The sequence below is a fragment of the Leptidea sinapis genome, chromosome 15 (assembly GCF_905404315.1).
Source record: "Leptidea sinapis chromosome 15, ilLepSina1.1, whole genome shotgun sequence".
Classification (NCBI taxonomy): Eukaryota; Metazoa; Arthropoda; class Insecta; order Lepidoptera; family Pieridae; genus Leptidea; species Leptidea sinapis.
The window spans coordinates 13,046,585-13,074,366 of NC_066279.1; the positions used below are offsets into that span (position 1 = coordinate 13,046,585).

At 34.7% G+C, this 27,782-nt stretch overlaps 1 protein-coding gene across 1 annotated transcript; it reads left to right on the forward strand.

Annotated features, from left to right (window-relative positions):
• Positions 1-711: 711 nt before the first annotated feature.
• On the forward strand, positions 712-27,565 carry LOC126968310 (UBX domain-containing protein 4). Its single transcript, XM_050813249.1, has 12 exons — positions 712-931; positions 4,894-5,031; positions 5,801-5,926; positions 7,740-7,952; positions 9,422-9,573; positions 10,575-10,739; positions 12,353-12,448; positions 14,612-14,756; positions 17,307-17,434; positions 19,090-19,258; positions 22,726-22,975; positions 24,448-27,565. Exons 1-11 carry the CDS (start codon positions 850-852, stop codon positions 22,971-22,973), a joined length of 1,662 nt encoding a protein of 553 aa, XP_050669206.1. The 5' UTR covers positions 712-849; the 3' UTR covers positions 22,974-22,975; positions 24,448-27,565.
• The last annotated feature ends 217 nt before the right edge of the window (positions 27,566-27,782 follow it).

Below are 27,782 nucleotides of genomic sequence, written 5' to 3' on the forward strand. Positions count from 1 at the left end.
GATTAATAATATAATTACTATCTTATTAGGTTCTATTCTCAAAATTTAATAAAAAGTTTCACTATAATTTTCAAGTCTAAGTAGAAGTAACTACTCTGTGACTATAAGTTTAGTTTACTTTTATTTGCTTAGAGCATTGGTAACAAGACAATGAGCTCAAACCAAAACACAATAAAATAATATTTATATCAATTTTCAGTATAAGTGTAGTAACTACCTACTCGATAACAAGAAAAACCCCCGTTAGGTTTATACTTTATGGGGAAAAAAAATCTTGATGTATGGACGGATGGTCTTCTACTTAATCTTATTTTTAAAACATCAATACTTATTTATACACACAAAAACAGGATGGAAATCTCTATGACTATAATCATATTATTTTCATTCAGTGAACGCATTTAAAACAATGCGTTCATTATATAGTACAAATAGCGTCATCTAGTGTCGAGCAGTCTCTTCAAAACACCAAGTTTAAATTTTTTGTGAAACCATAGATGAGAATAATATGTCAATCGACTCAATTTAGGAAAGATAAATAATAAAATATCATATTAATAAACTGTTTTGAATCTTCACATTTAAATGTAAAAATAGCTAATTATATTTTAATTTTATTATATTTTTATGACACCCGTTCTTAGATTCTAACGTTCCGTTATACCTAAAAGTAAAACCACGTCAGTTTTGACTTTTGAATTTTGTCAAAATTTGATGTGTCATGTCTTTGTGCAATATATTTATTCGATAAACAAAACCAAAATACAATAAAAAATTGTAAAATAATCAGTATTCAGGTTACTAGTTTGCAGCTGTAGTTAAAAATCAATTTATAAAAAAAAATCTATCATGCATTGGTTTGGAGGAACGATTGCTGAGGCAGTATCTCTCTCAAAACAACGAAAGGCTATTTTTGTTGTTTTCGTTGAAGGTAAGAAAATCTTTTACGTACAGATGGTCAAAAATTTAAAAAAAAGGTGCTGGCGAAAAAACAAATACCAAAATAGTCGTTTAAGAGTCTTCTACACTAACATATTTGAAAAAACCGAATGCCACCATTTGTCGCTATTGTCGGTTCTTTTTTTGTATTAAATAGATTTTATGTTAACATTAATATTTTTTGTCTGCTATATTGTACAGAAAATATAATAAATATAAGACCTACGTACGCTTATTAAGCATTTTATTAAGGTTAATTTTATACTATTGTTGTACTTTTAACCAATTATTATGCAATACACTAAATAATTTGTTTAGAAATAACTATTATATTAATATAAATAACTAGATATGCAACTTATACAGAGCTGAGGTGTTGTGGCTTTGTTGACAGAATCAATGGTACTATTTCACAGACTCACTACAACCCACAAAATGCTCTATTTACGGCCGTTCCCAATATTCAGTCTATCTCTGGTTGTGGCCTTGTGGGTAACTCACCTTATCTGTGCACACTGTCTGTCAATGGGAAGATGTATAGCTTACTAGTGATAGAAGTTTGTATGGAAATTGCAATTCACGTGTCCCAATATAAGGCGATAAGAATGACTTATCGGGTATATTGGGACAACTTCAGATTATTGACAGCTCATTACTGACTGTAGAAGGTAGTAATTTATCTCTATTTGTAGATAGTAAATTTGGAACGGCCGTTAGAGGCCCAATGGCCTTTGTGCTCTTGATTGCAATAGGTTAAGTGTGGAAACAGCCCAGTCAAACTAGCTAATTAAACTCTATTTAGAGTATATTTTGCAAGTATAATAAGTTTTGAGTGTGCACAAGTTCCTATCCTATGTAGTTACTTGTTAGTGATCACCTGATCTATGATCAGCTGATGAAGATGAACTTACAACATTGAGTGAAATTAAAAAACTGGTTCTCTTAAATGCCTCTGCTTGTGGCGACAACGTGGGGTGGGTCATTCCCTTACCTAAAATATGGTCAAGGGAGGCGATGGCTGGTCCATGTCATGCTTGTGAACGGGTGCTACTTGTGGTGGCTGGATGATCTTGTTACCGGGAGGTCTGCTTGATGTGTTTTTTATTATTATTATTTCCTTTAAAGTTAAAGTTATTATATATTTTATTTTATGAAATGCTCACATAATGCTTCTATTTATTTACGGTATGTGTGGATTGATGCATCTACTATACTCAATAACTCTTGTGTTTATAAGTATTAATTTACTTTTTTTTATTTTTTGACTTACATGTAAGCCTTTCAGTTTTTGACATTTGAGTATTTTTGTTGTGTCACTTTGCATATATTGTAATTGAAATGATTTGTAAAACAATTAAAATGTAAACCTTGACTTAAAAGAGTGGCAATGAGTTTCTTGCTTCTTCTCATTATATCAACCCTTTACGAAGTAGAGGTAAATTCAATAAGAAACAATATTTTTATTTTTTTTGACATTTATTAGTGTCATTTCGTGACCTAAATGAATAAAGTGTTTTTGAATTTAGTTCCATAATGTGCTGATCATAGTACAAAGCAACTTTTGTAATTGTTAATATTTGAGAATCATTTTAGGGTAGGACCAAGACCACACGGGAGTAGTAACAAACTTGAATACTTATTTACTTTATAACTATTTCTATCCTTCTGGTTACCACAAAGCTATATATCTTAAACCACAATACTAAGTCTTAGCTATAACAACCAAGTTGAAAACCGAGATTGTAAATTTTATATCTACAAGTTTTAACTTTCCACCCTCATTAAGAAAAATAAAAAAATAGTACATAGTCTTATGTCTTATACTATAATACAGAATCCTTTGTCAGATTCGCTCGGGACCAGTTTCTTTTTAATAGATCTGTCTGCTATTGGCACACATATCTTTGTTACAAAATAGTTGTGTAACTGTAGTGTTGTGTTCTCATTTAATGGATATAGCTGCCGGTTTAACTACACATACATAATATTATCAGAGTGAGTTCTATATTATATTGGATCATATTGTAATATGACACTACATGATTTATTGATTTATAATTGGACATCCAGTTACCAATTTATATAAGAATAATCTTATGATTGTATTTTCTTTGATAGTTTAGTTTTAGTTTTTCACATTTAAATAAAACACTCTTCTCACAGATTCTGGAATCCAAAGCCCAGTCAGTTACTTAGGGAGAAGTAGAGGGTATTTGATTTTCATATCTGTTGCCTTGTTCCCACAAATGGGGAAATATAGTTTAAATTCGTAGTTGCAGAGTAACATTCTGAGATAGACCTTACGGGACAGACTATATTTTTCTGTCAGATTTATCTCCCTTTCCTAGAAGTTCGGGTTTCAGGCGCCAATTGACCTTTTTCTATGTAAGAGAGAGATAAACGATCATTTTGTATACAGATTGAGGGACTAGATTAAATATAATTTAAATAAAATTGACCTTGCAAACATAAAAGTTGAAATTAATGAGTAATTTTTGTCAAAATTATAATTTGGAAATTGAAATTTTGTTTTTAGTTGGAACCTGCGACAATAAGTTCAGAGCTGAGTCTCATTGATCTTGAAATTTATCCTTCTTTGACTATAATGCCCATTTATTTTCGATTTAATTTAGGTTGTCCTACTGCGAACTGGACGGTTTGTTTTCGCGATTATGTTAATTAAATTTGTGAGTGAACAGACACTTTGGTCAGTTAATTTTAATTAACTTGTAAAATTCACCACACATAAGTCAAGATTCAAAATATTTATTTCAATTAGGCAATGATAAATAATTACAACATTAATAAATAATTGAAAATAATGCATGAGATATATATAGGGACTCATCAATCAACTAATTAGTCTTGTCTGTCTTGTATTGTGAATCATTCTATCAAGCATTTTTGTCTTCCTCTGATAATTTATAATATGCTTTCTTACAAAGGGTATTTTCAATACAAATTGTATTTTTTTTCCTTTAGTTCCAATATTTCATCAGGTATTTTATTATAAATTTTACTTTAGACAATATTTTCGTATATGAATTGACATGGCACCGTCATAATATTGATGTTTTTATATATAGACAACTGGTCTATCGGCCGTTTTCAATAACGTATCTCTAGTTAATAATGTACCCGACATTGCTGTCACCGTTTAATGACAAGATCTTATCTATCCATAGCTGTTATGTCCAATTCAGTTATAGTCCAATGCTTTATGTCGATAGGTTATTGAAATGTTAGTAAGCGAAAAATGATGATTTATCTACCTCTAGTAACTTAAACTAAGGATAGATAGGTTACTGAAAACGGCCGTTAATCTATAACTAGCTGACCCGACCGACTGTCAATAGAAAAAAAAACGATGTAAGTTTGCGAGACAAACTAGGCCAATTTCTTTTAGTATTAAAATAGATGTAGTATGTAACCTTAAGAGATAGACATATACACTCGCGGACTTTTTTGTAGACCTATGTAAGATACACAATTCCACCATCCATTATTTTGTAGTATCTCCCAAAGCTCCCAGGTGGAAAGTCTTATTTCTCCACCTCCTATTCCACGTCCAACAAGTATCATTAATGTATACAAAAACTTATAAATTAAAACTTTCCTCGAGGACCACGCCATTCTTTGGTGAAAACAGCATGAAAATCGATGTTTAGATTTTTGAGATTATCGCGAACAATCAGACGCGTTTGTGGACTTTGTTTTATAATATGTAGTGATAAACGGCCCTGATAGCTCCCTTCTGCAAAAATGAAAATTGATTCAATGTCAGCAGATCGTCCTCATAACAGTATCATACATGCAACCATGGCTATTTTGAGCCTATACATTTCCTTGACGGTGGTTGGTGATTACTCGCTTCCACTGCTACCACACTTCCTGTATCCATACCATGAATCCTACTAAACAGTAGTTGTTAGTTGAAACTCTTGAATATTGCAGGCGATAATCAACCATCCAAAGATTTGGCAGCGACCATCGACGATCGAGAGGTCATTAAGCGTCTCGCCGATCAGTCGCAATTCCTCGCCGTGAAACTGAAGAGTGGATCTGAGAATTACACATATTTTGCACAGATCTGTATCCTTTTTGATATTGCATTATGATTTTTCTCCCGTGAGGCAGTCATATTTAAGCAAGTCATGTTTCGGTTTGAACCGCTCCGTTACTAGTGCAATTCCTGGGGAAATGAGACTTAACATCTTGTGTCTCAAGGTGACGAGCGCAATTGTAGTGCCGCTCTGAATTTTTGGGATTCTCATGAATCCTGAGCGTGTAATGGGCAGGGCGTATGAAGTAACAAAAGCTAAAGGTCCTGCTCGTCTCGTCCCTTCATATAAACCACGTAACCGCAATGGCCTCAGCCAATAAAGCCTTTACACGTAGGACCCGTCACGTGAAATCAGAAATCAGATGCCAAAATCATAAATTCGAAAATTGACCGCTTTTCCCGATTAGCTGATTCTATTTCGGGTGGATCAGCCGGAATATGTCCAGGAAAAAGGCTCAAGATGAAAAGATCTCCACGACGATCGGTCCTGCGCTGCCCTCATCCAACGTATTCCAGCGATCTTGACCAGAGCATAGGGCCATCTTGTGGGGGCCGTGAATTGATTCTCCTTCCTACCTTATTTCTGATTCGATCTCGCACGGAAACTGCGAGCATTGCCCTCTGAGTCTTCCTCAGTCCCATAGTTAGCGACCAGGTCTGGTCAGACACTGTGGTATTTCGGATGAGCAGATTTTACGGAGCTTCCCGAATATAAGAACAACTTTGTCATACATAAGTGTAATTTTTTGACTTAAATGATATTTGAGGAAATAAATAATTTACCGTGACTCATACCAGATCAATTTGTGCCCGTTCCATCATTATTCTTCATCGGACGCAATGGCACACCATTGGAGGTTGTATGTGCTGGCATACAGGCACCGAGCCTAGCAGAGAGGATTGACAGAATACTGGAACAATATTGTAAGTATTTTAATGTAGACTGACTTGTTATGTAACACTGAAAGGGATTCGCTAAAAAACTGTCAGTCGAGTGGAGCACGAGGAGCTCGCCGCCAATGATACATTACCAACTAACGTTTATATATCAGTCTTTGGTTTCTGTTAAAAAAACGCGATACAATATACCAAAATAATACGTTAATCTCCTTAAGAATGTTCAAATCAAAATATTTTATTGCATGTCACATTTTACAATAGGGTGGTAGGTATATTAATCGGTAGACAATATGTGACGCCCTGCAAGGGCACAGCAATGTTATACGTAAAATAAATAAGTCTTATACATTCTTATGATATTAAAAATATAGACCATATTATAACTAATTCTCACACTTAGTGTAATTAAAAAATTCAGGTAACTCGTAGAAGCGTTTTGAACCTAGAAATTTTTAAGATGTCTTTTAAATAGGGAAGTCTTGTCTTTATTTTTAATATCGTTTGGGATATGATTATAAATTTTTATTGCCATGTGGTGAGGGCTCGATGACACTATTGACATACTTGTTTGAGGAATTTTTAATTTGTTTAAATTTCTATTATTTCGCTTGTTATTTGGTAGTGATGGGTATAAGTCCGAATGTTTTTTAACAAATTTACATGCTTCTAGGATGTAAATTGAAGTAAGAGTTAAAATTTTGTGTTTAATAAAATATGGTCTACATGAATCCATCTGCTGAATATTTTCTAATATTCTGATACATTTTTCTGTTGTGTTCATTTTTTAGGAATAATGACACCATAACTTATATTCAAACAGTAATCTCCCTCCTTTCACTTTCTACAATAGTCACCTCGTATATTGAGATAACCTAGAATGTTCCGGAAGTTTTCAGTATTTCAGTTAGTACTTTAATTTTTCAGAATTTCAACTATGTCACACATAATAAATAGACACTACCGTCAGATTTTGTGATAATGTTTACTTTCGGACACGTTTCACGATAAAAACACATGTTTGTAGATGAGGGCAGAAAAGAATGGATTATTACGAGATTAATGTCGATTTATTCTTTCAGAGGATATACAGGGTGGCCAAGAAGGTGACGTCCAAATCTAAAATTTGAAAGCCTCATGGTGATGAGTATCCGAATCACCCCAATGTATGTCCTACGATTAGGCGTAGTTTAGGAGATAATAAATTTTTCCCCTTTTATCCGCTAATTTCACCGAATTGTGGTTTAGGACTTTTTTCTAATTTTTTTGAACACTTGTAGTTAATTTTACTGTTGATAATTATTAACTACAGTTGCAATAACCACATAAGAAACTATGAATAGTTTAGACAATGCGGAACTAGTTTAGAATTGAGTCGTAAGTTCAAGATAACTGCTCCAGCTAAATTCATGAAAATGTTCAAGGTATCAAAAATAAAAATAAAATAGGGAGCCTATGGCTTCTAATTATTTTCAAAAACATCCCAGAACATTGGCCAATAAAATGAGCCAAATTCAAATTTTAGCTTTGGACGTCAACTTCTCGGCCACCGAGTATATACAGAGATAGAGGAGAAAAACATGTACAGCACCTTTCGTAATAGCAGTCAGAACAGAGAGAGCAAAACCCTATGATTAGATTAGTTGAAAATTAACGTTACGTTTTTACTTCCTACGCTAGAGAAATTTTCCTTTAATTTATGTCAACCAGTTTTTCCTAGAAACAATTGTTTTTGCGTACGTTCTCCAAGCAAAACCAACAAATGGCTGACTTTATAATGCACATTCAACAAATATGCCAAACAATGCATTTTCGTATAATTAAAAAAAATACATTGTAGATAAAGGCGAGCAAACAGTTAAGCCATCTACATCGAGGCAAAATATCCAAGAGGAAACAACAAATCTTTTACAATCCGAAGCGGCGCACAGTGTTAAAACTGCAGCTGCAGATTCTGAACCGACTGATTCTGAAACCGTACCAAAAATAACTGCATCGGGTTCACCGGGAGTTGCTTCAGCTAAGCGAGAAAGTGATGCACCACAAGATACAGGTATGTGCAATTTAATTATGTTCATTGTATGTCTTTTATCGCATTTATCACGGGAGTGTTCCGAAGAGCAGTTTAATCTGAGTCCTGCCGCCGAATTCCACCTTCGCACGAGACGCCACAAATTAGGATATCATCACCACCGTCTAGATGTGCGGCGTTCCTCTACAGTGCGGTTTTCAAAGAACTTTCTTCCTCGTACAACTAAGCTGTAGAATGAGCTTCCTTGTCCTTTCAGGACGATACGACAAGGGTTCCTTCAAAAAAGCCCGTACACTTTTCTAAAATCCGTAATTCTCATGTGATTCCTCTGGTGTTTCAAGCGAATGTGGTGGCGGGGATCACTTAACATCAGGAGACCCGTTCGCCCGTTTATACTCCTCTTACATAAAGGTGTTGTTCAGGCGTTTTCCATAAATATATTTTTATGTTTTATTAAAAAAGGGTAAATATGCTTTGGTTTTTGACCTGATATCTGTCGCCGAATTTCAACATCGCGCTGCAAGCCACAAACTTAAAAATTATTCTCCTACCACCCGGACGTGAGACGTCCAAGAAACACACAACTAACTTTCTTCCTCGTACAGCCAAATGAGCTACGTTGTGCGATATTTCTAGGTCGAAACCACATTGGTTACTTCAAGAAAAATAATGAACTACTTATCTAATAAGCAGGTAATATGCTTGTGTGATTATTTTGGCGTTGAAAGCATCAAGGCAGTAATCACTTACCGTCAGATGCGTTATCTATGGGTATGCTCGTTTGTCCTCTTAATCCTATTAAAAATTCTTATCCATCCTCTGTACATGGTCAAACCCCTTAATAAAAATAAATTACAAAGCCTTTATTGCTGTTTTACAAAAACTGGCAATTGATATGCATATACATTTCTTGCTGGCAATGGGTTTTTTCCATCAACAGCTTGTACTTCGACAAAGGCCTCCTCCAATGACTTCCACCTGTCACTGTCTCTTGCAAGTGTAATCAATTCTGGACCAGCAACTCTTTTGAGATCGTCCTTTCAACGCCTCATTGGTCGCCCTTTATTTCATTTGCCATCCCTGGGGTACCGTTCCGGTATTACTTTAGTCCATTCCTCATTTTTACCTCTTAGCATGTGTCCTAGTCATTTGAATTTAAGTGTTTTGCAAACTTTATTTACATCTTTGAATTTAGTGACGTTTTTAATTCTGTTTAAACGTACTATATCTTTACTTTCTACTCCGATTACATTTCTCTTTATTATTATTTTGTTACTTAATTTCTCTGATAATGCCTATGTTTGACAGCCATTAGTTAAGAATGGCAAAAGGCACATGGTATAAACTATTGTTTTGTCTTTAATTGAATTGTTTTTGTTTTTCATGACTTCGCTAATAGACCAATATCATTTCCATGCGTTGGCTATGTATAACCCCCTTATATACTATAACTGCATTAACTGGATGAAATTGTGTTTTCCAAATTTTAGATTCTTCAGCGTCCAAGATCCCCAAGACATATCATGAGGTAACGAATTCAGGGCAGGAGTATGATGTGGTGTGCGATGGAGATGTCTGCGTCAGGAAACCCAGAGACAAGGAGATGCCTGGACCGAGTCGCGTAGATGCCAATGATAAAAAAGTGAGTGTCATGGACTTATATTATTGTTACATTTATTGCTTATACCAGTGGGAGGCTCCTTTGCACTGGATGCCGGCTAGGTTATGGGTGACACAACGGTGCCTTTATTGCCGTGAAGCAGTAATGTGTAAGCATTATTGTGTTTGGTCTTCAGACCCTTCGGGGCGCCGTAGCTAGTGAAATTAGCTGGGCAAATGAGACTTAATATCTTATGCCTAAAGGTGACGAGCGCAATTGTAGTGCCGTTCAGAATATTTGGGTTTTTCAAGAATTCTCAACGGCACTTCATTGGAAAATGCAGGGCGTATCAATTACCATCAGCTGAACGTTCTGCTCGTCTCGGGATAAGTGTCATAAAAAATGCGTGTCAGAACAAGGTTTGGATAACGTCAGTATAGTTGCGTAAATAATTTATTACAAGTTCCAGCTGCCAGTAAAATACTTCTTACTATGTACCAATAACAAACTTATGTAATTAATATAACAATTTAAAGCGATGAATCTTCTTAAGGATATCAAATTCAAATATATTTATTCAAAATGGATATGATATCACTTATTGAAAGTCACAAACTACCACACATTTGAAAAATTATGCCTCAGACTTAAGAAGAACGGGCGCAAGAAACTCAGCGGGCTTCATTTTTCTTCATAAGAATGTGGTGACAATGTAGTATCGTACAATAAAATTAATTATTTGCAATGGAACGACCTCCCTCAGGCTCTTTAATTATAAATTTTATTGTAAGATATTACATTGTAATCCATATTTTTATAAAAAAAGCCCGCTGTGTTTCTTGCGCCCGTTCTTCTCAGGTTTGAGGCACACTATTTTGAATAGGTGGTAGTTTTTTTACGTCCAATAACTGAATTGAAATCCTATTTTAGATAAAAATATTTGAATTTAATTACATTTTTTATCTCCTCTCGTTGGCCTTAGAATATAGCTTTGTAGTGGATATTTTCTGAAACACCTTTTAGAACTTTCCTCTTATATCAAGGAAACCACAACGGAGCAGACACCAAGCGAGGTCAGTAATGAAGAGACACTAAGCGAGGTCAGTAATGAAGGGACACCAAGCGAGGTCAGTAATGAAGAGAAGGTGGGACGTGCCATAGAGTTGTTGGAGGCGAGACGACGAGAGAAAGAGGAGAAGGAGAAAGAGGTTTCTAAAATCTTTTTTTTTTATACTTAGCTTATCACTTCTTTGTAAAATTGGTCTTGTTTTTTGTGCGAATGTATAAGTAGTAATCATTTTAATATTTTTATTCAAAGTAGGTTTTAAAATCACTAATTGAACGTAAAAAAATCACCAACCTTTCGAAATAGCATGCCTCGGACCTGAAAAGTACGGGCGCAAGAAACTCAGCGGCCTTTTTTTTTCTTAATTTAGTTACAATATAATATGTCATATCGTACCGTAAAATGTATATATTTTTTTATTTTTTATTTATTTATCATATTGCATATTACTAATATAAAAATTAGGTCAACCTAGCATCTAAAAAACCACAAAGGTTCAAATTCAAATATTTTTATTCAAAATAGGATTTAAAATCACTTAATCAAAAACTACCACCCATTCAAAAGAGACTGCCTCAGACCTGAGAAGAATGGGCGCAAAAAAACTCAGCGGGCTTTTTTTTTTTAAATATAAAATATGGATTTCAATGTAATATCGTACAATAAACATTTATAATTAAAGAGCCTGAGGGTGTTCGCTTTATTCCCAGTCCGTGGTGTCATTAAGAAAATCGTTTATGCTATAATAACCTTTCCGACACAAACGTTTTTTAATAATTCTTTTAAATTTCGTAACACATTTGTTAAACAACTAATTTTTAACAACTAATGCTTATAACTACTTAATAATACGTCACAACTTTAGCTATAAATTGAATTAACAACAATGAAAATATTTTTCAAGACATAAAAACGAATAAATATAACTTAGCAGGTTCAAATTATTTTAGCTGCTATAGTTTTTTTAAAAGATAATCTTTTGCCCCCTTATTCATAATTGTCTGCTAACTTAAAGCATTGCTAATTCTCACTCTGTCTTCTTCTATTGACCTAAGTCAGAATGAGAAAAAACACTCCTAAGCGGCTGTTTAAAGTTAGCGGACCATTATGAATAAGGGGGTTAGTCTATAATTAATGTTTTTAGTATTTAAATTTTTCCGCTCAATGAAGGGGCAGCTCATTTAACAAGCGAGGTATTAGGTAATCGGCAGTTCGTTCGCCGTACACGAGGCAGTACATGTTCTATCTTTTGCAATCTTATTTTTTCATTAAAAAAGCATTGACTCAATAGCATTTGCTTAACTTTATCATAAATGGGCAAGATTTTGCAATGTTTAAATATTTCATTTTCGTTTTGTTTTAATTTTCGAAACCTATATCTGCAATGATGTATTTTTTTTTAATTTTAATTGATGATTGTATATAAGCTTCAGATATTAGGAATATGTACGGCCATAGCTTGTTAGGCCATAGGCCTGAGGGCGTTCGCACTATTCCCAATCTGTCGGTATAGATACCACACAAACGTCTTCTAAAAATTCTTTTGAATTTGATAACACATTTTTTTGTACATTTTCTGGGATCATATTGTAAAATCATAGAGGTCGCCCAATAAACAACTTACTAACTCGATTTAACCGAGTAGTAGGCATAACAAGTTTTGTTTGTTGTGTTCGTTTCACAAAGTTCTATATACAATACTACACGAGGCTTCTCAAGGAGCTGTTGACTCAAGAGCACGCTCGTTATTTGCAGCTAGAGAAGCAGAAAGAATTGGAGAGACGCGCGATCGGCCAAGGTGTTGCTGAGTTGAAGAAGTGGCAGGCTGATCAGGAGCTGAAGCAGATCCAGGTGATTCAAACCAAATGTTTGGAAAATAAATTAGTGAAATTACATTCTGAAATGTATTTATTTGGAAACAACATTACTGTGTTTCGGTCTGAAGGGCGCCGTAGCCAGTGACATTACTGGGCAAATTAGACTTAACATCTTACATCTCAAGGTGACGAGCGCAATTGTAGTGACGTTCAGAATTTTTGGGTTTTTCAAGAATCCTGAGCGGCTCTGCATGGTAATGAGCAGGGCGTATCAATTACCATCAGCGGAGGGTCCTGCTCGTCTCGTCCCTTATTTTCATAAAAAAATCATAAAACCGACATAAGATCATAAGGATGTCTCCTTAAACAGTTTCACTGAGTACACCTAATATTTAAATTTACACTTAAATTACACCTATACACATTGCCATATTAAAATATACAAAATAATATATAAATCTGCAATTGTAGACCTTATTACAATTTACAAGAAATTTGTTGATTTCCAACTTGCTATGTTTGTGCTAAGATTTGTTTTATTCTAAATTTGTAAGTTTTAGAGGAACACGAAAACATATCTACATCGTTAAATCTTGAGTTTTGGAGAGAAATGTAATTTATTTATTTATTTGTATGAATCGTGGTAACATAGTTTCAGGCACACATTATATTAATACACATTACAAATCTATAATTTAATTTAATAATATAAAATAAACATTAGTTTGTAGATACCACTCTCAAATAATTATTTTTAAATATTATTATTAGTATTTTATCTAAAGAATCTTTTTAACTTGAAGCTTTACCAATATTCATTTTTTTAAAATATAAAGAAATAATATAAATATATTATACAAATGATTTAAGTTTTCTTTAGTGTTAATTCCGCCAATATTTGTCCTTAAAACAATTCGACACGTGTTTCGCCTCTACACGAGGCATCCTCAGGACGTGTTGTCTCGCCATAATCTGGCACGAGGTCTCGTGTCATTTGTATAGTTATGGATTTCCGCAAAGTTACGCCTAATTCAATAAATTTTCATAAATATTATATATATTATTGTTATAATAGTTTAAGATTATAAATAACTATAATAGCATATAATATTCAGATTTTTACTAAATTAACTTTAATTTGATTTGTTTACGTTGGCACGTTACATTTTTGTGAGAATTAAACAGAGTTGTATGTCGAGCCCTATATAACCTAGAGGTGAAACTCAGCCCAAATACAGTAATTACAAGAACTGTGTGTGTGTGTGTGTGTGTGTGTTTAAATTACCACCCCTTCTACATATGTTTATGTATTTATTGAAAAGACCAACAGAATAAATGTTACAAATGAGACTGAAAAAATAATGTACATATAACAGCCATTTGTATGTAAATAATTAATAATATAATTTAGAAACATATTTTAACTTGTAATACTATTATTAATTATTGTAATGTTTGGAAATATATAAATTTATTATTATAATTATTAATTACAGGTCTCTCTATATAAACAAAAATCAACTAATAATAACAATGTAACAATAATAATAATAATAATATTGACACACTTTTTACACAAATTATCTTGCCCCAAGTTAAGCATATAATATAGCCTGTGTTATGGGTTACAAGACAATGATATATTTAATACAATATACTTACTTAAACATACATAAATTCATATAAACATACATATAATCATACATACATACATACATACATACATTTAAACATGTATGACTCGGAAACAAACATCCATATTCATCATATAAATGCTTGCACCTACCGGGATTCGAACCCTTCTAACTAATGAATGTACAACTTAATTTACATTAATTTAATAATATATATTGTTTAAAAACATTATAAGAAAGAACCATATTATGCGTATGAATGCGAATGTAGTATATACATATATCTATTATTATATTATGTTTAGTAGTGTATGTGTGCGTGTAGTGTGTGTTTGTGTATATGTGCGTGTGTTTATGTGTTTGTTCGTTTTATATTGCTTCAGTAACATTTTTCGTATCTACTCTATTCGTTAATATTTTAATAATTTCTTTTTTGAAGATATTTTTACTGTGATTATGAATGTCGACATTCGAAAAAACTTGGAATTGTAATTCTTACAAATTCTATTAATGGGAGAATTTTTACCATTACATTGTAGTTAACACTAGCAAATATGTTGTAGGAGGAACGCAAACGCGAGAAGTTAGAGAACAATCTGGCCAGACAACGGATCCTGGAGCAGATTGCTCAGGACAGAGCCGAGAGGAAGGCCAGGGAGCAGCAGCCTCTACCGGCGCCACAGACTCCATCACCCACCGTCATCACCAGTACGTATCTATTTATTTATAACTAGCTGCCCGGACCGATTTCGTTCTTCATCATCAGCCGAAAGACGTCCACTGCTGGACAAAGGCCTCCCGCAAAGGTCTCCACGAAGATCGGTCCTGCGCTGCCCACGTCCAATGTATTCCGGCGATCATGACCAGATCGTCGGTCCATCTTGTGGGAGTCCTACCAACACTGCGTCTTCCGGTACGTGGTCGCCATTCGAGGCCTTTTCTGCCCCAACGACCATCTGTCCAACGAACAATGTGCTCTGCCCACTGCCACTTCAGTTTCGCAATTATTTGGGCTATGTCCGTGACTTTGCTTCTCCTGCGGATCTCCTCATTTCTGATGCGATCTCGCTGGGAAACTCCGAGCATTTCTCTCCATTGCCCTCTAAGCCACAGTGAACTTCCTCATAACACTTCGTTCTGGTAAAACAAAATCGTAAAAATTAAATATAACGTAGGTATTTCTAAGTGACCCCGTTATTTCAACATTTTCACATTCAACATTTTCCTCAACATTCATTTTAAATCTGTAATATCTTCGAAAATACTCATTTAAATAACAGGCTGTAAAAGGACCATTTTGATCTATATTAAATGAACAATGTATTTAATGTGCTTAATTGAATAAGGATTAATGCTGTATTAAAGTTTATTTGACTTTGACTTTGATGGCGAAGCGTAGACAGGATGTAATCGTTAAGTGTGACCTGGCGGTTATTGCGTAACTATTACAGATATAAAACTAAAACTCATATCGAAAGTACATTACAACTTTTTAAAAATCGAACGAGAAGTATACAATTTTTTTCTGATTTTTACAAGATTTCATTTTACTGTTTGGGTAACGTACTTTCGGTATCCGTTTTTTTTTTATTTGTAATAGTTACGGAATAATCGACCGGTCACACTTAACGATTACACCCTGTACCTATAAAAGTTATAAATAATTAGTTGTATAAAATACCAAGAAAGTTGATCAAAGTGTACCTATTTGTTAAGTACCATTTAATTTTTACTATAAGTTTATCAAAAATAATTAAGTGTTAAAATATTAATAACATTATAATATTTATATGCCGCACTTCGGAAAGAGAATAATATTATACATATAGTTACCTATTGCTCGGGTCGCAAGGTGTGCTAGATTTGCCAAATGAGACGATACAGATTTATATTGTTATAATTAATGACCTATTAATAAGTTGTAAGCAAGTATAATATAGTAGTTAGACATATAGTAAGGCGGGTGCTGTTATGAGTTGTATGAGTGTATTGGTGGCTACACCAATGACCATGTACGTTCAAAGTGGCTGTCCATATACATATAGTTTTGATAAAGATATATTTGATTCATGTAAAGGAACATTTTATGAGCATTGTCCAAATGAACATATTATTTACCTAGTTTTCCTATTTTTTTTTCGCATGTATTCTACTATACATATTATATAATAGTCGTATAAATTGGTCGGCGACGTTGAAACCAGCCTGTATAAAGTATTCAGACGATACAAGTAAAGCTTGTTAGTTAAAGTTATTGCAGTAGATAATAATCGCTACCAGTCGCCAATACAACAGGTAGGTGCACTTTCTACAGATATGTAATAAATAATTATATTTGGCTGTTGTCTCACATTCATATATTTAATATTATGATATTATTATTAATATGTTTGAATGTAAGGGGTGATACAGTGTTTGTTATCCAGCAGAGTGCAGAATTGATTCAGATAATATTATGTATTTAGGGTTACCTTTGCTGTTTTGTTTTATATCGAACAGTCAATGTATAGCTACGGGCACAAAATATTGAAGAATAGTTATTTTTTCAGCTTTCAAAGTCAAAGTCAAGTAAACTTTATTCAAATATGTTTAAAGTAAGCTTTTTTTGTTATTCTAAATATCTAATTTAAATTACTGAATCTACCTTAAGTTCAGAAAAGTAGAGCTCGTGAGAAGAACATAGATAGCTAACAAGTAAAGAAACGGAAACATATTTTTAAAATCAATGTGTGTTTTACAATAGCTGTAATATTCGTAACGGATTAGTTTGTAAGGTGCTGCATCTAATATATGAATCGTGTTCAAAGATAAACGCCTTGTAAATATCAAATATTTCATACGGGTAATAAATAATAAACTTTATAAATATTAATTATCGTATATATCGTATATTTTGCCAGTGGGAGGTTCCTTTGCACAGGATGCCGGCTAGACTACCTATGGGTACCACAACGGCGCCTATTTCTGCCGTGAAGCAGTAATGTGTTTATTGTGTTTCGGTCTGAAGGGCGCCGTAGCTAGTGAAATAACTGGCCAAATGAGGCTAAAATCTTATTTCTCAAGGTGACGAGCGCAATTGTAGTGCCGCTCAGAATTATTGGTCTTTTCAAGAATCCTGAGTGGCACTGCATTGTAATGGGCAGGTCTTTTCAATTAACATCAGCTGACCGTCCTGCTCGTCTCGTCCCTTATTTTCATAAAAAGAATTAGCAGGATATATAATTGTAAATCAATTGTAGTTTTCCATTTGTTTTCCAGCTTTCGGCGACGGCAGTGTCCGCGCGAGAGTTCAGTTCAAGCTGTCTGATGGAGAGTCCCACACGGCTCACTTCGAGCCCTGGGCCACCCTCGACGAGGTGCACCGATATGTCGCCGACAACTTGCAGGTGAAAACCTATAATATAGAATCTTAGATTATTTGACGACCCCTATAGCCCAGTGGCTACTGACCCTGCCTCACTGACCTGTATAAATATGTTGTTCCATATTATGTTTGACATGAATTTTTTTGTGTCTATTTGAAACGCGAACTCGCGAGCGTCCAGAGAACTAATTTTGACGTATAATACAAATGACTGCGAAGGAACGTACTCTGAAGTATTTTTACATTTTGAATTAATTTCGTTCGTTTTCCATGTTATTTATACTTCAAGAATCAACGTGATAAAGTATCATTTTTTTTTGTTGTAAATAGTTTCCTACCATCTATGTTATCTACTAGGTTATCATCACTAGTTTTAGTACCGCAGACTCGCTACATGGCCAAGAGCGCCAAAATGGCGAATATCACACAGGCACAAAAGAACTATGACAGCCGCCAGTCCAGTGGTTTATAGCAGATGTCAGTGCCCTGCCTACTAAGCTAGAGGTCCGGGTTCGAAACCCGGTAGGAGCAAATATTTATATGATAAATGTTTGTTAAATAATATAAAATGTTTGTTTCCGAGTGATGGATGATTATTTGTATTTATGTATGTTTAAGTAAGTATATTGTGTTAAATATATCGTTGTCTTGTACCCATACTACAGGTCATGCCTAGTTTGGGGCAAGATAATTTGTGTGAGAGTGTGGCAATATTATATTATTATTATTATTATATTATTTATACGTCTATATAGAGCCTTTTGCTGCTACATAACAGATGAAAACAGGCCAGGTTTATTAATTTTGTGTGCGTTACAAGCTTCGACTTACACTCGCGATTTGTATGACACTTTGTGCTAGAATATGTGCATTGCTCAAATTAGAGGTTAACAGTCGACCTCAATTTTTTCGACGTTTTCACAACTGTCACAATGACAGATCTAGACGTAAAAATGATCTTAAAGAAGAATATTCTATATAGAGAGCATTTGTATCCTCAATTTTATAGATTTTGCCTGTTTAAACAATTATTACAATTTGTTTTTATCACATAACGCTGCTTTAGTGTCTAGAAAATTAACTATCCCTATTTAATGATTGCTCGACATAAGTTATTAAAATTATCACATTCAGTTTTTTTGTTCACCATATAAATATACTGTAAATTATAAAAATTAAAAGGACGTGTTGCAGTCGGGGACTGCTGCGGTAAAGCTATTGCATAGCATTTTTTATTATCTTATGCAATAATAATTATTTATTTATTTTATTTATGCAGTATTTTTTTTGATAAAATTAATTTTAAAAAAAGCAAACGGGAAGTGAGTAAAAGTTAACTTGCAAGATTTGATTACAGACAGACAACGGGATAGGTGAAACTAAATAAAAATGCTTGTAATACTAATAAAAATTAAAAAAAAAAAACAAGATGTACGCCAGGCTCGAACCTGGGACCTTCTGCACAAAAAGCATACGTGATAACCGCTGTTCCACGGCAACTGTAATGATCGTACCGAAATATCTATATAGATTTAGTAAGTAAGTGTTAGGTTATTTTCGTTACGGAATTTCTGGATTCGGTCTCCACGCTCAAGGCCCGCGATAGAAGCTATGCAATAGCTTAAAAACTAATCACAGCATTGGAAGTAGCTAATTGATTCCATTCACACCCCGCAGATGACGCGGTCGTCGTTCTCGCTGTGGACGGCCTTCCCGCGCCGCGAGCTGACCGAAAACGATGCGACTCTGCGCGACCTGCAGCTGGTGCCGTCCGCGGCACTGCTCGTGTTGCCGCGTCGTGTTACTGTCGCCACCACAAGAAACAGTTCCTTTTCGTCAATTGTTGGTAAGATTTGTTTTCATCCCGCTTCTGTCTTATCCATACATAATTTCACCAGAATCGGTTGGGTAAAAACCACAATTCAGTACTAGTACAGTAGCGTAATTCAGCGGTTCCCTTGTAATTTATACCTACGTCTGAGCGGAGCGCTAGGGTTGGCACATACAAAATGTCTCAAAAATGAACATATTTTGCTAAGGTTGAATGAAATGTGGGCTAAACGAGGGCCAGTCAGCTCTTAAGTCAGTCTTAAGACTTGAGTTCCAGCCAAGCTTGGGTAGTCCGTATCTTATGACCAGACTGTGGAAAGTACATTTTTTCAAAATATTGACACAAATAATAGAACAGTAGTGTAACTCAGTGGTCTTCTTGAAATTTATACTAAAGTCAGGGCTAGGGTTTTGTACATACAAAAAGATTGATGACGCGGACAGCGCGTCGCAGCTAATTTAACTCGGACAGTGACCAGTCTCGGCGGTGTACGGCGTGACACTCGATAGTTTTGTCTCCCCAAGATTGCTTAGCGGTCATGTAAATCGTGTGTATGTGTGCGTGCGTCAATTCGGGCGCTCTGGTATGAAGTTAAAGTACTGTTCTATTACTGTATTGTTTTAAAACTTAGATGAAATTTACAAAAGCGCTTATAATCTATTCTTAGAAGTTAAGATCAAACGGGGTTATTTTTATAACAATTGATAATTTTTAATACCACCAACAAAAAATTCACAAACAAGCTAACATCTAAATAATTAAATTTTAAATGAAATAGATCAATTTGTTAAGCTTCTAAGAATAAATTTCAAATAATGATTGATTAATATTCGAAAAAAAATTGGGCAGACTATCGACCTAACTAGTCAACAGTTGCAGCGGAAATGTGTCAATGATGACACGTCGCGTTTTATAGACGTCTTCGCCCTGGCCACCTGTCACTGTCAACACAATTTAAATAATTACATTAATGGTCACCACTTTTTTTTGCGCCCAAACAAAGGGAAAGGGCTACCCTCCGGGATAACGACGGGAGGGAGGTGGTGAATGCTCATGCAGCCTAATTCTGCGTTGGTTATGTGGGACTCGCGTAAAACCTAGGTGGCTACCCACTAAACACCACCTGAGGTTGGCTTTCGGCAGGTGCCCTCTAACCCTTCATCGAAGGTGACCTTCTCTTGGGGAGAGAGAGGTGCAAGCGGCATTCCCTATGGAGTATCCGCTGAGATATAGCACAGAAGGTGCTATCTAATTGGGACTAGTGACATCAGAAGGATGATCATAAACTAGAGGTGAATCTAAATGCGTCTGATTATCCCCGGATGCCAAGAGGCGATCCAGGTCAGACCAGAGTTGGTTAGGGTGATCGCGTTGATGGGTGAGGGCGTTTCTGGGCCTCCTGACTTGATGACGTGAAGGAGGGGAGGCGGTATAATCCGCGTCCTTCTTAATCAGGGGATTGGGGTGATAGTCTGAGGACTTAAAGCAAGTTTCAGACAAGCACTTTAAGTGTTGTTGAACGGTGGGGAGCTCTAAGTCCCGGTGAAGATCTGCTTTCCTGACGCACCAGTGAGCATTGACAGCCTTACGGCAGAAAATGGATTGGACTGTTTGGAGTTTATCAATAATGTCGGGTTTCGAATGAACGAATACTGGAGCGGCGTAAGTCATAACCGGTTATTCAAAAGAATAGTTAAAAAACGTTTGTGTGGTAAAGGTTACTATAACATAAATGATTTTCTTAATGATACCACAGATTGGGAATGGAGTGACCGCCCTCAGGCTATTAAATAATAAGTTTAATTGTACAATATTACTTTGTAAACATATTTATTCGATGAAAAAAAAAAAAGTCCGCTAAGTTTGTTGTTGTTGAATTTGAATGCAAACCTTGAGTGCTCGCTTGTTCTTAAAAGATATTTTACTGTGCCTACCTAACATACTGTTTAGGCGGTACAGATAGAAGCGGGCTGGCCACCACCTGTTCTGCTACCGCTTATATAGGGGTCTGTCGGCAAGTGGGGAAAGGTGACGTCACTTCTTGAAATTTTTCTTGTCTTTCCATGACTATTTTATTACAGCAATTTACAAGAACCTAAGCCTTATGTGTAGGTCTCAGAAAACTAATTCCTGTTACTTTATCTACTACGTGTGGGAGTATTAAACTTAATTACGCTTATAACGAATTACTTTAGATAATAAATACGCCTTGATAGAGTTATGTCTTGCTGAAGACAGATGAAAACAGACACGATGAAAACAGGCCAGGTTTAATAGTTTAGTGTGCGTGACAACTACGTCTTACACTCGCGATTTGTGTTAGTGTGCGCGCATTGGTCAAAACAGAGGTTAACCCTAAACTACATTTTTCACGATTTAACGAAGTTTTCACAGCTGTCACAGTCTATCTAGACATACAAATGATCTAAGCTAATTACAGTATGTTTTTCGAAGCAATGCAGGAAACTGGGAGAACCTGGATATATGAATTTACCTGTTTTCACATAAGTTACAATCTAAGATTGAATTCGGAACTCTGGACATTTACATGTCAAAATACTGATTTTGATATGTAAATTAAAATGAAGTAAAAAAATTTTAACATTAAATGACAGACATTCACGCCATATTTAAATCTATAATTTATATATTTGTTACTGTCTACATGTTTAAAAGTAAAATTATAATTATCTCTAATAATTTTATAAAAATAATTTAAAGATATTTAATTACAATATGTTATTTTACTAAATTATGCGGTATAACAATATGTTCATTGGTTGTATTTAATACCTTCTTTATTACAATATTGTTTTTTCTACAAACGTAAAATGGTACGAGGAAAATTTTTTGAAGGATTTTTGTTTTTATAATAAACATAAGTACAAACACAGTTTTTTTCAAATGTTCGTTTGCTGAAATGTAATGTAGTGCTCTGTTAAGTTCGCCTTTAAAATTTGAATTCGATTTGCACCTATAATTGGGGTGACACATAAAGAGATATTTGTGTTACTTATAAAGAAATTATATTGGTGCCAATACTGTTGGAGGAAAAAATAAATTATCATGCAGTTTCAAATTTGTGATATTCTGCCATTTTACTATAAAACTATTGTATTTTCTTTGATTAATGCGAGTGTTACACATAAAACACTTTTAAGTATTAAAATACGTATAATTGTAACTGTTTTTACATTACATTTTTGCGTAAAAGTTACATTTTTATTTTATTTTAGCTAACCCGACGTTCCAAGGCCTTTCCAGATCTCGTTTTCAGGGGGACTGCAGATGAAATGAGTCAAAGATAGCATATGTCATAGTTGTCATTATGAAGTTTAGCGCCATTTATTGCTTCGGAGGTGATATTTTCTGTAGACAGAAAATAATTTAAGTTTTACGCAAAAATCTAATGTAAAACAGTTACAATTACATGCGTTTTGAATCCATTAAAAGTGTTTTATTTAAGTATAAAACTATTTCAGAGTACATCACCCAACTGTTCTCCACTTTCATCATGGACCCTGCATTCCAACTGTACAGCTGGCTCCTGAGCCGCGTGTGGGGAACCCCAGCTGTGAGACCCCGTAGCTCGAGCCCCAACCCTCGCGGCCCCCGTAACCCCACAAACCCCACCATCAGGCGACGCGGTAATGTCCACAGGCTGAACGGCGACAGGCCGAGTGATGATGAAAATAATACATGGAATGGTAATTCTACGCAACAGATGTGAAGGTAAGACGGGCTTAAATCATTAAACACTTTTATTAAAATTCCTGTCAATATAATTGAATATATGTCCCTTAATTCAACGTCAAGCCAAAACAATATGATAGGCAAGATGGTAGGCATTATCACAAAAATCAGAAATAAAAGCCATCCCATGTTCGTTAGAAATGATGGGCACTAAACAAAAAAACAGATAGTCTCCATTTTTTAACCTGTTTTTGGTTATTATTGTGATTGTTTTTTGTTTTAGTACATTTCAAACGTATCATCTTTAATAACATATCTTGAATCACAATAAAAAATAATACGATTGCCAAAATATCTCGTCATTGGCAGAGCCCCCTATAAATAAAATATACTAGAGTGCCTTGGTAAGTGCCATCAAAAGTTGGCGCCTTTAACCAGGATTCCAAAATGGAACAAAACATTTTGGGTGAATTCTAAAAAAATACGGATAAAAATAATAAAAAAATGAAGTAATCCGATTTTATGCGAATCCAGTTTACTTAGCTAAAATGGTTTTGATTCGTATAAACTCTTTGATGGTCCTAAATTTACGGCAAAATGATGAGAGAAGTGGATTGCTGTGATTAATAATAATTGGGCTTAGATAAACTTCTCACTGTGGACGTCCTAATAATAAGAGTTTTTTTAAACGATGTTTTAGTAAAATAGTTTAAAAAAATAAAAAACACGCTTTGGCTGCAAAGATAATGGTTGAAATTTAAAATTAACATCAATTTATGCCTTATCGGACGATAAATAAAAATTATGTAAATTAACAAAAACCTTATTTGGCAAATTGAAAAATAGAATAATGTTAACAAATTAACGCATTGTCATCGGTCCTCGATAAATCTGGCCCTTTAAAGTGGGTTAAAACCGCTCCCAAATTAGTCGGTTACAAAGAAACATACATACAGGTGAAGCTAATAAAAAGCGTTAAAAAATATCCAGTGGATTTAAATCCGGTGAAAGATCTGATCGTCCTATCCACCTTCTAGGCTATCGCTCATCGAGGAAATCTGTCACTTGCCGTGCAAAATGCGCAGGGCAGCCATCATGATCCACATGTCTCTTTGATCACTCAGTGGTACCTCCTCTTAGTTGGTAAATGGCCTCGTAAAAAATCAAATAATTCGTGGCATCTAAGTTCGCAGGTTATTTCAATAGGCCTAATAATTCTGCCATTAAAAATTCCGGTCCTGAGCTGAGTTGAGCAGGTTATCAACTGTAAATTAGATCCTGTAGATGGAGTCACAACCTGAGAGTTGAAAAATACATACCAAGATTAAGAAACATACGTCACTCGAACGGTTGGCTCAGTTGGAAAGAGAGCTCGGACGGACCCGAGAGGTCACGGATTCGAGACCCACATCAAATATTCACCTTTTAAGTTTATCTATGTTTAATAACATTATTTATGTAGATAACAAAGAGAATGACTGCATTTTCATTTTATATTTTTTCTTTTTCAGATAAGGTGGCTTATGTGAAGCAAAGCTATAGATATATGTAAAATAATTCCTATTATGTTTATAATATAGTGTTTTATACTTCACTATCTATACTTCAAAATTCCTATTACACTATTATAGACTGTTGTTAATATACATATTTATTTACAACTGATATTATTTTTATTTTTTTTCTGTTACTAACGACAACGCTTCTTGCACACGATGCCAAAATCTTTTGGGAGTATTTGACGATATTGCGTATGTATTTATTTATAATAAAATAAAGGTGAATTACGCGCCCTTTTGCGCAGTACAAACGTAATTTTTTTTTTCTGTTGCTGACATTTTTTTTTGTTATAATAGGTTACATTATCTCTGGACATGACGTCGATGACGTCACATCGTCGTTTTGATACGGTGTGCAGAACAAGCATCATTCATAATATCCTAATATTATTATTAATAAATAAACTACGATTAATTTTTTTCAGTATTATAGATTGATGTAAAGGTGTTGCGATGTGATTGAATCTGGGTTAAGTATATTTTTTTTCTGACAGACAGACTGTTAAAAACATAAGTCAAAACGTGACAATGAAAACATCAAAAACAAAGCAGTGATAGCACGAAAATATCACGACTTGTAACGGTAATGAGACTGCAAACCGTAGGGGGGGGGTCACATTCCAGTGAGGTCCAGACATAAAAGAATCTCCATTACATGCGTGAGGTTTCTATCGCATTTTTTTTCTTTATTTTTACAATTTATGAGTACATTATGAACGGCCAAAGTTCAGGTAAAATTTGTGCAAAAAATCTGATAGTTGGAGGGTTAGTTTTTTTAAAATCGTATTTTCTGCTTCGTTTTTTTTTGGATTTTTTTTAGAAAGATGCCGCAATAATAATGTATGAGAGTTAGTACGAAAAATTTGACGAGTTGGCCGCTCTTTATATATCAGTAGGCCAGTCATATCATGTCCAGTTACGGTGCTAGTCGAAGTCACAACAAACACTTCTCCCAAGTCAATGAATCTACTAAATGTTCGGAAAAAGTAGAGCTCGCGAGAAGAACATACAAGAAACTCAACGGCCACTTTCAAAGTGAAACTTAAATAGTGTTTCTCCACTACTGCTTCACGGGCAGAAAATGACGCCGCTGTACCTATGTAGCCGGCATCTTGCCACAAGATGCCTCCCACTGGAAAATAAAAGCATTGAGCCTTTGATAATCTATACGTCTCGATAGAGCCTCATGCTGTTAGGCAAAGCATGACCACAAGCCAGGCTTATTAATTAATTGTGCGTGACTGTCACACACTCGCAACATGTATGTCACTTTGTGCGAGCGTTGCTGAAAATAGAGGTTAACAGTTCACCGCTATTTTTTCAACAACTGTCACAGTCTATCTAGACGTATAAATTATCTAAGCATTGAACATTACCACTACCATTAAGATTTTTTTTTTAATTTCTTTTGAAGGTCTGTGCATACTTCTTTCTGTGACATAATCATCACAACCTTCCCTTACTTTTTTCTGATTGTTTTCCTCTGTTAGTTTTCTTCTCTACTTGTTCTTAACTCATTCTCTTGATGTAGCACATAGAATATTCTAAAGTCATTTATTATCCCCCTTATAACGCTAAGACGCCTAGTAAAGCGAACATATTATATTAGGAACACCTATATAAATCCACATTCATACAATCCATATCCAGCGATTTTAACCTGACCAATGAGCGTTCAGTATGTTGCGCCCGCTCACGTCGGTTAGTTGGCTGAACTGTTTGGATTGCGAATGTTTAGGTATTAGGCAATGATGTTCTATACATATACAGGGTGATATTTTGAGAAGGACGGTGATGGCCAAGTCGGAAGATACGAGACTTAGAGAAAAGTCATGCCCTCGATTTATAAGAATCCAATAACTACATATTTAGTTTTTTAAAATTTCTTGAACTTTTGACGGAAATCGCCCGGAATAATTTTTCAAAAAAATTACATCTATATTATAGAACCAATGAACTCTGTTGCTGATAAGGATCAAACTTCGCAAATATATGTATTACTAAAAATGAACAGAACATGCTAAAAATTACACTCTCGACTCGATTGCTATATCTATACATTGCCGCATTTACTCCAGTTGTTTAAAATATTCTTGCCCAATAAACAGCAATGTAAATCATTTATTCAGTTTAGATTTGATTCGAACAGTGACAGTTGACTTACGACTAAGTAGAAAAGTGTGCTTACATTGTCCATATGCACACTTTTGCCGTTCCGATAACAGAACGTGATTGATAATGTCCTTATATGTGTATAGAACATCATTGGTATTAGGTGTCTACTGGGTAATACGGTCGATGTATTAACATCATAATCAGATAACTTCGTTTAGTACAACACGGGCGAGTAAAAAAAGAAGGACTCCGTGTCACCTTACATAACAGTGAAGCACCAAGACAAACCGGTAAACGTGTAAATACCAAGCCCCCACACACACACTTACACTAATACAAGCCGATCGGCCGCCAGAGATGATCGGTGCCATCATGTGTGACAGATCAGTTTGCGTCGCATTAAAATAATTTAAAAATGCCGTCGTGCGTGAAAAAGTGTAAAAATAATTCTATAATAGTATTTGTGGATGTATGATTATTTAAGGGAGAAACAATTGTGTAACTGGTATCCCGTAAACGCACACACACTAGCATAATTAGGAAACTCAAACAAAAACCATAAATTCTAATAGATACTAATAAAATTGTTACATCAATGTCATAATCATAATATAATTGTCTAGTATACTGACAGTGTCGATTTGGCACTTATCAATGTCAAGCACTTTACCACTACTTTGGAAAATTTAAATAATATATGTATAAATGGAAATATATATAACTTAAGTGTGTTTTTGTTAGGCTTAGACTAATCACTAAGCTTACCTAACCCTATTTAGTATTTTTTTTTTCTTAGCATAGATATTATTATAAAAATAGTTACATCAATGTCAAATATTATTGTATTCGTCTAGTTTACTGACAGTTTCAATTTGTCACTTATAAATGTCAAAATATGTTACTCAATTACTTCGGAAAAATTATATGTCTAAATAGAAATAAATGCCACATACTCTATGTTGTTTTATTTGTAGTTTTGTTCCTTAACCCAAGCTCTATTTATCGTTAAAGAAAGCTTTGCCTAGTGATTTTTTTAGGTAAATTGCTGGTGCTCTATAGAACTCTAGAAGTTATGGTTTAAGTTTCGATTAGCATAGATAATAGGGTATGTTCCAATATGCAGTGCTCGCAGTGCATATCGGAACATACCAATGTTCATTAATGAAGTAGTT